This window comes from Temnothorax curvispinosus, unplaced genomic scaffold (assembly GCF_003070985.1).
Source record: "Temnothorax curvispinosus isolate PA1 unplaced genomic scaffold, ASM307098v1 QBEX01001249.1, whole genome shotgun sequence".
NCBI lineage: Eukaryota > Metazoa > Arthropoda > Insecta > Hymenoptera > Formicidae > Temnothorax > Temnothorax curvispinosus.
In genome coordinates, this window is record NW_020211029.1 from 62,498 (window position 1) to 74,371 (window position 11,874).

General features: G+C 41.1%; 1 protein-coding gene across 2 annotated transcripts in view; it reads left to right on the top strand.

The window, feature by feature from the left end:
- Positions 1-11,874, top strand: part of LOC112461598 (vesicular acetylcholine transporter) — a 99,232-nt gene that overhangs the window by 61,431 nt on the left and 25,927 nt on the right. For both annotated transcript variants that reach the window (XM_025026919.1, XM_025026936.1), the window contains one exon: positions 10,935-11,107. In XM_025026919.1, coding sequence (XP_024882687.1) covers positions 10,959-11,107 — 149 coding nt within the window. In that variant the 5' untranslated portion in view covers positions 10,935-10,958. The remainder of the gene's footprint in view (positions 1-10,934; positions 11,108-11,874) is intronic.

Sequence of the window (11,874 nt, forward strand, 5' to 3'; positions counted from 1 at the left end):
TCTCTCTCTCTCTCTCTCTCTCTCTCTCTCTCTCTCTCTCTCTCTCTTATTTTAAATCTACTTATTATATACAATAATAATTTACAATTTTCCCAGATTGCTTCCGGGGGTCTATAAACGCATCGCGGATCTTTTGCAAGCCAGTTCCGTCCGCGGCATTGTATACTCGACTATTAACTACATAACGCTACGAAAATATGTCAAGTTAATTAAGCTGAGTAAACTGGTATAATTAAGTCTGCTTGTATACCAATTTTGTGTTTTAACTGGGCATCAGAAAAGAGGTTGTTTTGAGGCGCACTCCCATATTTGTTGCCAGAATGTGCTAATGGGAAATTGAACAAAATCCCGGTGTTGTTGTTTCACCGTATAACAATATCAGAACTGTAACGTGGGATTTATTTAACGGAAAATTAAACGAATTTACTGTTTCGTTCCAATTGCGGTCGCATATTACAATCGACATCGCGGGACTCAAACCTGTGTCTAATCAAGCGATATGGAATTAATAATACCGCGCTCAGGCGGAGCGGATGCAACCCGTAATTAACTCGCAAAATCGCCCCCGGATTGGGTTTCTCTGTGCGGTTGCGAGCTTCAGCCTCTTCCATACGGCTAACGATATTAATATTATCCGAGTTGCAACATTAACAATACCCGGATTGACGTGTGTGTGTGTGTGTGTGTGTGTGTGCACGCTGAAACGATCCAGTCTCACCTCGCCGTTTTTTGCGCAATCGATTCTACGTGCATTTTGTAGCACTTCGTAAAATGCGCTCGTGATGGATGCGCGGATAGTATTATTTCAATTTTCAATTACATTTTGTAATTGGTTACGTTGGTACGTAATCGTAACACGATGTTGGGCATTAGCATTTCGAGCAGATCAGAGTATACAGTCGTAAGCGGGAATTGCGCGTAGAGCAAAATACATTCCGAGACGAAATTGCATCCGCGGTCGTTGCAATTCTACGCCGGCCTCGCTGCATAATGCCTCTCCCAACGAGAAATGCTTTCCTCGAAGCGCGCGATGGCCTTTCCCTGCAGGTCAGGTGTTCATTTCTAAACATGCCGTTTATTTCTAAAGTTGCCGCGCATATCGGTTTCGAGGAATTCTGAAAGCTTTATGAACAGAGATATTACTAGCCATGATATATTTAACGATAAACGTAGTCGCCCGATTCCCGTTTCATGACATTGATCGCACTCCAAATGTGCGCAGATAAGTCTCTGGGGCGTTAAGGACGTTATAAAAATGCATTTCTGCATAGAGCGGAATCGATTCGTACGATTACTTTGTCCTGATACCTTATTATACTTGCGTCGCACACGTCGAACGAAACGTCGAAAATAAAAGTCAGCGAAAATCGCGGAGTTTAACTTCGAGTTTAAATAAAATATCGATATCTATATGACAGGCACGTCACTCTTTTAACGTGTCGCGTTTCAGCGGGAACGCAACGTGCAGTTTTACATTCGGGATCGATCGCGTCATGTGTGCGAAGGGACGTGTCTCTTCTTTGTTTTTCTAATTTCATCGCGCGCGTACCTCGGGGAACTTCCCTACCTGCGGACGCGACCGGGGATGAAGCGTACCGAAGGGATGAAGCGAGAGGTATCCATCGATTTGAGAGCGCGTAAGAGTTTCCCTCCATGACCCGACCCGTCGCGCGTTTTCACCGTGGCTAATGAAGTATCGCGTTAAACGGGGGAAACTCGATACACCGTGTACACTCGCCGCGCGAGTTGTCTGAAATACGAGCGGTCGTAGTAGGAGCGCTCGAGGGAGCCGCTGATCTCCGGGGTTCGCCAAAATTTCGCCAAGTTCGGTGATATAGAACGGCGCTGGAACGACCGAGAAGGTACACGGATAGATCAGAATTATTTGTCCACGGGCGTTACTTTGAACGAGTATGAAACATTCGCTTGTTAAATGTGTGAATCAATCCGTGTGAACACGTGCGTAAAGCACATCAACTACCTATTTGCCCCAATCGTTGTCGATAATTGCAACAGAATATCGGTTGTTTTAACAACGATCAATGATTGAAGTAACTATAGAAGCAATTAAAAACATTCGGACACTTGTGTTTTGCTCATTAACGTCACGTCGTGCGTGCATCGCGTCGCGTGTATACTACTGCACTGTACACGAGATAATTTATCCATACAAGCGTTACACAACGTCGGAAGTATTTCAAGAGCGCGCGGCGGCGGTCGAAATAGATCGCTGCGCGATTGCGGGTTTTAATTTTAAATAAAACGCGTACTCCGTTACGCGACATCCGCGGGCGACGGACGTGGGACGTGGGGCACGCGTGCGACGGCGACGACGGCGCCCGCACGCGAGCACGGAAGCGAGACGCGGCCGGACACGCACCCGACGGGTGGTCGATAACGCCGCGTTTGCGCCGACCCGACGTAGGAGGACGCGAGCGAAAGGGAGCGAGAAGGAGCGACGGGGAGAGACCGGACCAAGGGATCAGAGAGAGAAGAAGAGACGGTGAGAGAGAAAGAGTGATGCGGGGAAAGGGGCGAGGAGCCGACGAGAGAATTCAGGTCCGATGGCAATGGCAACTCTCGCTCCGCTTGCTCGCTCGCCCTGTGTTTCAGCTCCTGTTGAAATCTCCGTAACCCGACACCCTCCCCGAATGCCGAACTTTAACCGAGCGGGGTTGATGTCTCCGGCGGTCACACACGGTGCAATCGTTTCCGCGACTTTGATTCCTTCTGGGCCTCTTCACCTTACGCGACGAACATTTTTATCTCTTCCAAATGACACTAATTACAAATTACAAATTGCGCGTTGCATAGATAGACTCGCTTCAGCGGTTCCTCGATAATTCGCGGCGCGTATTAATCGCAAGCTTATTTCAGCGGTTCCCGATTTGTATTTCGTAATAGCGGACAGTTTAATTCCTATAATTTCGCGCGCCTCCGCGAGAAGCCGGGAACACCTTTCGATTACGCGACAGCGCAACAAAAGAGAGATCGTTGCCATAATCATTACGGGGGCTATTATCTGATAGGGTTATTACACGGCATTACACTGTTATATTGCGCCGCGACGTAATTGCACGAGGACGTAGACAGACCCCAGCGATCCTAAGTTTTGCTCACGTTTTGCGCGTGACACGACCGTGTCTCTCGATAAGGTGGACCTATCAGGCCGATAAGACAACGGAGCGCGGAGCGCGAAGAGCGAAGGGCAACCCTTATGAGAATCGCGTAACGATTACGGCGAAGGACGAAAGTTCGCGGTAACCGGGACGACCGCGAAATTAGCCCCGTCACCATCATCCGTCACTCTTGCTACGGCGGAACAAATCGTCTTCCTCGACACCGCCCTCGTCTCCGCGATGAAACCAAATTCTCGACGAATTATTCGATTATGCGGCGTGCGCCCTCCACGACGTTGTCTCGACGACAATTAATAATGTTAATACTGTAATACTGTTTATTCGCGCGCGTAAGAGTATACAGATGTATTTAACATCTTGCTGAAGATAAGCATAGTAAAAGGCATCATTAGGATTTACTCCGTGAAATTTCACATTGTTTATCAAGGATTTATGTAACTTCTCACCATTTTTTCACTATTTGTACTCTTTTTCACGTTGTTAGACCGATAAGGAGAAGAGGAAGGGAGAGATTAACTATAATTAAAAAGTAATAACTCGTCATCTTCCTCGAGTTTCCGACGTCATCAGCAATTAAAGCGTCCAAGATATCGCTCGCCGTTAGTTCGCAAGAGCCCCTTTGCTCTCTTACCGTAAAAAAACATATTTCCGGAATTAAACTTTCCCAGTGAAATCTTTGCTGCGTAAAATTAGGCGAATTTGCTGCTGAAGGTCTTCTGGCGATCTCGTACGTAGGCGCGATAAACAACGAGCAAACAAACGCAAACATCAACCATTAAATGATGCATTGAGACGTTATTGCGCCAGGTGTTTCTTCATCGGGAACGACGAACGTGGATCTCCTCTCGTAATTCTGCCCGCGCTGCTCGTTAAGCCCTCGCGCATCGCGCCATTACGCGCGATGAGCGCAGACACGCGGTATCCGACGTGTAGGAGTCCTGCGCAATCCCGAGGATTTTATTTCGCGAGATGCGCCGCGCGCGATGAGCATCATCGCGAGAGATCATCGCGATGATAAATACCCATTTCGTCGCTGTACATAGTGTATTATACATGTACAGCTCGCGGTTAATTTTCCTTCCGCTTGTAGCTGCGGAATTTTTACACCTCGTAGCATTTCGTCACCTACGTCGGAATTACTCATACCATCAACTGGGCTGATTTAAAGAAGAAGAGCCCTTCAACAGCGTCCAATGACACTTTGTCAAAAAAAAGATATCATATCAAATGTTAGACTTAGAGATTAATGGTGCGGGGATTATGGACCACCCTAAACTTTTTCCAAGATAACTTGAAAAGTATTAAAGATAACTGAACTTTGTTCGCTGAGTTGTAATGCAAATATAACAAATGTTCGTTACAACGCGTTCCTAACAAATTTTGTTTATTTATAGTGAGTTTAATATTATATATTAAAAGTTAACATATAAAGTTAATATTATAACATAAAGTTAAATTATAACAATAAAAGTTAATTTTATAACAAATTTTTTGAAAGTAGATTTTTGAAGGGCAATTTGGACCATGTTGGACAATGTGAACACTTTATTGATCACGCAAAAAAAAATTTTTTTCGTATTTTGATGAATATTAATGATCAAATAGTCTATAATAATTATTATATTATACATTTATTATATTATAATTTATTACAAACTCTAATTTTTATGCTTTGGTAACAATGTCAAACAAATATATGTAACATATTAAAAACTTTTACTTATAGTAATATATACTTATAATGTATACTTATCATAATAATATTACTCCTGAAAGAAAGAAACAATAGAATATAAAATGCAATACTTATAAAAAGTGACGAGTTATACAAACTACTCTGTATTATCTGATATTGCTATTTTTATCTTTTTATCGTCTACAATAGAAATAAATGTACATCATATGACATTTGTTCAATAGACTATACTAAAATTCCATCTTAGTTTTACATGCAGCAAAAAGCGACTAAGAATCTGTGAAGTAGATTGACTGCAAATTAAAAGTTTATTAACTTTACGCAGTAAACGATACACACTAAATATTCAATTTAACGTATTAATTCTATGACACCTAATACTACATTGCCGCTTTAAGTTAAGGGTCCAGCAGCAATTCCACTGCTGTCCACACATGGGTTAAGAGGCTAGAGATATCGTGATGGTTCATATTGTTTCCCTATCTCACAATACCTGAATTTCCTCTAAGTGAGTGTTTTGCTGCATGTCGCGAGTTAAGCGTTAAAAATAAATTACCGAAAAAACGTAAATTACCGCATTGGTTTCCCAAAAAAACCGTCTCATTTATACAGATCGATTCTTTTTAATGCTTATTAAAGCTACGGCTGAAATGTAAAGTCATTCGTTTCTCATTCGAAGCTCTCGCCGTGCGAAGCGACGTTATAACGAAACACTTGGGCTCGGAGATGCATAAGGAGATGCGACGATCGGCGAGCGACGATTCGACGGGTAATCCATATTCCACCGGAGGATGCTCTAATGCACCGATCACGTGCGCCGGGGTCTCATTAATCCGCGGAGAACGGCGTGCATCGCGGAACACCGAATGCCGGTTTCGCAAGTACTTATCCATCTCGCGGCCGCCGCGCCGAGTTGAGACCGCGTCGTCGTGTCACTGACTGATCCTGGAAGTCTTTCTCCACCGACATGTGCAGGAGTCGTGAGATTAATCGAAGAATAAACTTCTTCAGCTATCCCTCTTTCTGCTTCTGCATCAGTATAATCCTTTTCTCTTTTAATCGGTCATGGCTGTTTGCATTTAAAATCTACGTAAAATTTTACTTGAATCTTTCAATATTATTAATAGAAATAACTTTCTTTGATAAGGGGTAAACATCACGCTCGTCTTATTGCTTACTATTATTGCTAAACGCCGCGTGTATTAAATTCACACGCTCCATTATGCAGGACATATCAATCTAATACTCGGGATCTTTAATTAGGAAACGTGAGTGTTAGAGTGCTCACAAAGTAACAACCGCAATTACTTAAGCATCTGGTAATTGTTCGCGTGATTGCGAGGGATTGCGGACGGACGCTGCCGACTCTACTTTCACAGAGATCTCCGAGACGTGTGAACGGATCGCTATCGTTCGAACGCGGCTCGCCGACTTCGTCACGTCAATGGGATACTTACTACCCCATGCGTATCCTTCCAGGAGCACCAATTACGCGTGCTTACGTACGTACGTATCGTGCGTGCGCGCGTGCACACACGTGGACCCGCGTGACGCAAGACGTTAATAACGCCATACGAGTGTCTTTTTGAAACGTGCAGCTCCAGCGTCGGGATAATTGTAAGCAGCGCGGTCGTTACACGCGCGAGTCAGCTAACGCGTTTCATTTAAGCGACTTAGGGGGAGGTGGGCGCTCGTTAAACCGGCCCCCAAGCAGGAGTTGACAGAAACCGTTCAATCTTGAAACCGGAATTCTATTCCTACACAATTTAATACTCAATTAATAAATATAATCCGACAGTACGCGTTTCATGTCGCTCGTCGCGTGCATACGTGTTGCGCAGCGCGTTGCACCTGCGCATCCACGTATCCGTGGCGTAACGCGTTGTCGAAACATATTCGTTCGTGCCCGAAGGAGTCATTCGGCATCGCAGTCGGCAGTCAAAGCGACCGGCTGTCCTCGGTCGGATAAGTCTTGTCCGCGGTGCCGAGCGCGGACCAGCTCCCATTCGACCCCTCGACGCGATGAACCGATTTGCGTCTGCTGCGAACGCGTTGCGCTCGACCTGCAACTCGTTTCGTCTTTGCGCAATCCGGACTCGCAGTGGAGACGCGCATTCGAGCCGAAGAGCAGCGCTCGACATTCGTACATGGGAGGGGTAAACGGAGTGAATCAAAATAAATGATTTTTTTTTGAAATATTTAATTTAAATAATGGCGTAACACCCACAACAAATGTTTAAATGTCATAACAATTATACGGATTATTAATTCTTCCATAAAAAATAGTTTTCTAATAAACAGAAAATCGTAGTTAACGAAGTATAGGTAAAAAATATCCTTCCACGTACAATCAATTCACACACACATGTGGAATTACATATTTATTTGAACAATCTACAAATTATTTAAACCATAAGCTTTATATATTGTCGCATTTACAAAAACCAGCTTAATAATTTCTGTAAATATATATCCATTATTTAAATTAAATTAAACTCTTTTGGGGAAAAAACATATTCCGTAATATAAAATAAAGCTTTTCTGGCGAAGATGACAATAATCATCGATTTTATAGCAATTTTTTAATTCACAGCATGGCCCCAAATCAAATTTTAATGAAACCAATATTAAATTTTGAGTTAAAGTTAATTCTGTAAAATTAAATTCTGAAAAATGAAATTTTTTTTATTGTGTCTAAAATAATTATTATGTTGATTAAGAAATGAATAATGCAAACGGTGCCACTCAGCTTCTCTGCAATGTCTATCACACGCGATTTCATTATAATGGCGTAACACCCACATCAAATGTTTAAATGTCATAACAATTATGGATCATTAATTCTTCCACAAAACACAGTTTCCTAATACACGTAATACAAGCCTCTTGTTACACGATAGATACATTCCGCGTGAGAAGAAATTGCATTATTTGGAATAAACCGAGTAAGAGAATGGTGTTATTTGGAAAAGTTTCCTTTTTGCATAGTTTTTTCACTCGGTATGCATCTATCGTATAAGAAGACTTGTATTTATGCCAACCATTTGACAAAAAATCTTTTGTAATATGTATTGAGAAAATGGATTATGTTTCTCACTTCTTCAGGATCTACTGACAACATATGGAAACTTTAAATAAAAAGATACATATATGTAATTAACCAAACAAAATTTTATTTTATTATCACATTATTTATGACTTATTTTCCTACATAGTCTATCTGAGGTATTACTCGTTTTCTCAAAATAATAAGTATAGAGGGACATGTCTGATTGAAAAATTTTCATTAATTTGTTATTAGAAATTTAAATTAAGTTCTGTACATATACACGAAAAATTACAAAATTTTTGCAAGAAACCGCGTTATTAAAAAAAAACCGCGTAAAAAGAATCGCATAAAAGAAAAACATGAAAAAACCGCGTAAAAAGAGAGTTGGGAGTAATCAGAAAATAGGTGTTTACAAAGTATATTATAGATAAAAAATATCCTTCCATAATTATTTAAATAATCTACACATTATTTCAACTATGATCTTTATATTCTCGCAATCTCAGCAATTTTATAATTAATGAAACTCTCATCGATTTCTGTCATGGACAAAAAATTCGACCAAACCTGTCCTCAAATTTAAAAATGGAAAAATGTCATGTCTATTTTTTTTAGTCGGAAAAATTCACATCCGGTTTGAAAGAAAAAAATCAAACTGACGCGAGGTGTCTCGCTGTCGTGCGCGCAATCCTTTGTTCGCTATATCGCCGAAACTATACATCAGCGATCTAAAAAAAGAACGCAAGTGCTCCATCGACATCCCCGTTGCGATGTCGAAACGGTGTCACTCCCCGGTCAAATATAGCCCTTTATACCGCGAATAACGCGGCAAAGCTCGAGCTCGTAAGTTCTATCTATAGGCGATTCGAAAGCGGTGCTCGCGATACGTATTGTATTGACGTGGAGACGGATCTCGTGAAACATGCATGCACGCGAGCTACGACACGCGGCACGTCACACTGACCTAGAATCGCGCCAAGAGAAACAAGAGGTCCCGCTTCTCAGGGGGATGATACAATTACGACCGCGCATGCACGCGGATTACCCGTGTCTGCGAGATGAGATTAAAGTCGCTGGCCCCGATTGCGAGTGGGCACACGTCCCGCCGCTGTCGAATCACCGTACTCGGTTGAAGCGAGCAATTTCAACTCGATTTTCCACCGACAAAATACCGAAGATTGCCTCTTGTCGCAAGCTTTCGGTAATCCGATCGATAGACACTGAATAGCTTAGCAATTGATTTTTCAACGAAGAAATAAGAAACATTTTTGAGGAGTTTACCACTCGGAAATGTCGTGGTTGCGAAAATCTCGAATTGAATCGAGAAACCCCGGAGATTTCTCTGAAATCTCGTAAAACTGTATCGCGACGTTAAATACGATCATGACGTTGAAACATCGACGGAACAGAAGTGTCTCTGCGAAACGTAGGCGTTTAATACGTATACGTTTTCTCGCGAATAAACGAAAGACGTGTTTTATTACGGGTTTCGTGCAAGAGACAAGTACCGGGGAAAATATTTTCTCTGACGCGACACAAAAATATATTCGTTGCGTCTTCTCGACTGTCTCGTTATGTTTGCGAGAAAGTCCGTGACGTTGATGTCTCTGTCAAACAGGTTGTAAAATAAATAGAAGATATCTCAAACATCACGAAAAAGACACATCACGTAGACAAATGGCGAAATTTACTTGGTTGTAATTGTATATGCGCATTAAATGGCTGATTAACGATACGATGTGCGCGCGGTATTCAAATATAACGAATAACGTGTGTAATTACCACGGAAATACGTGACTATTAGCATAATGTGTAATTAACAATTCAATCAACGGAAGTTTTAAAGAATGTTGCTCTGCAGGGAGTTCCAATAAATTATTAAAATAATCTTCTTTCTCCAATCAGATCGAAAAATGAATAAAAAATTATTTATAGTAATTTTGTAAAGTTTTAATGTTTTCGATGATTTTTTTTCTCTCAGTATTTAAATTTATTAATTTATTCTCGAGATCTCTGCTGCACTTTGCACGTAATACAAATTGCTTCATATATTTAGATGTTATATTATATTAATACAATAATTTAAGAGACTCCTAAATTACGGATTTTAACGGCAATTTTGCCATTTCCCGCTTCAACGTGAGTGATTTTATCGCGCGATACGCGTGGAAACGAAAATTGGCGCCGCAAAACTCGATTGTTTAATCCGCATTTAATGACGCGTCGGGGCTGATCCCCGATTGCCGAGCGCGAAAAACGACGCGCCGCCGGAATGACATTAAATTACGCAATGAAATTACGTGCAATCAAAAAGACAAGAAAGCGACGGTTAAAATGACAGTAAAATTAAATTTCGTGCCGAACGACGAATGTGTAATTTATTACAACGAGGAGAAACGTCCGAGTGCGTTTTAAGTTCGGAAACGCGTCTGCGGGACTTTCCTAATGCCTTGGAGACGTACGCTGGATATTATTATCATTAGTTGTCTTATCGACTCTAACGAATCACGCACGATAACGCCTGGCTGATCGCGGGTGATTTATTTCCGGGAAGTTCGCAGCACCCCCGGCCACGTATTAGTACCTTCTCGCAAATCATTGCTTCGCGAAATAATCACGCTCGCTTCACTACCGGCGCACTCTCGGTTGCAGCTTCCCTCGAGAATCTCTTTTCGCTAATATATTTTATTTTTTTTCCACGTGGCAACTTCCGGGTATGCTTTCACGCAAGACTGCGCGACGTCATCTCGGGTAATTAACGTGATTGTTATTATGCAATCTCACGATGATCGCGGATTTTGTGACATAAAGATCGTCGACCTCCCCGTTGTTCCTCGTCATTGGACCGCAGAAACCTGACTGCTACATAATTTTTAATCGCAGTCATTGCTGAATGACTTTACATTTAACTGTAACTTGTAAATTAACAATAAACATCCGCTTGACTGTAATTAATAATTAATACAAATTTATACGTCCAATTGTACACAAACACATGCTTGTTACTTGTTCATTTAACGATGCATTAATTTAATTCCGTCGTTTGCAGGCGACAGAATGGTGGCTAAATGACATGTACATGTCCGTCCCGCTGGCCCTGCCAATTAACAGCAACCCCGGCTTGGCCGCGAAACCGAAGAGATTTGCGAACCAGCAGGAAGCCGCGGTATTCCTCGCGCGATTTCTCACCGAGCTGCTTAATTATCAGGAATTGCTAGACAGGTGAGATAGCGCTCATCGCACAATTTTCCGCAATCTTGCTCGTTTATTCTACGTGATAATCCGAGATGTGAATCGTTCAATCGGAACTTGCAAGGTTTCGCTCAGTCGTTGAATACTGCAACGGGTGTATTCGGTTCAACCCTATTAAGTTCGGATATAATATATCCACCTAAAAAAAGACATTAAAAATGTAAAAAATACGTTAAGTATATTTTAGACAAAATAATTTTATAAATAATATTAGACAAATAATGAAAATATTTATTTAAAAAACAAAAAAATAAATATAATGGCATGAAAAAGCAGTAAAATCAAAGTATTATTCCAAGTATATTTATTAAAGTAAGTAATATTAGCACAAGATATACATTTTGTGCGTGAAATTGAATTTAAAGGAATATAAGTATCTATTTTATAAACCATCTCTCAAAATTGCTGTAGACTTAATATAGGATGCAGAAGACGTTTAAAATGTATGAAATACAATGACATAATAAAATGAGAAGATATAAAATACAATAGATAGCGTAATGAAAGGTGCAGAAATTGAAAAGAGTTTAGTTGCATCGACAATAAGCACCAAATTATGTGAGAAACAACAATCGAAGATGGACATAATCTCCAGCAGCATCCTTGGCGTGTCCGGCGTATTGCCATAGGTATCATTGAATAGTGATTAAAGTTAATTAAAATTAATTAAAATACTATTTGCAATTATAAATTAACTATTTTATCATGGTTCTAGCAGTGATAATGTTACTGAAAAT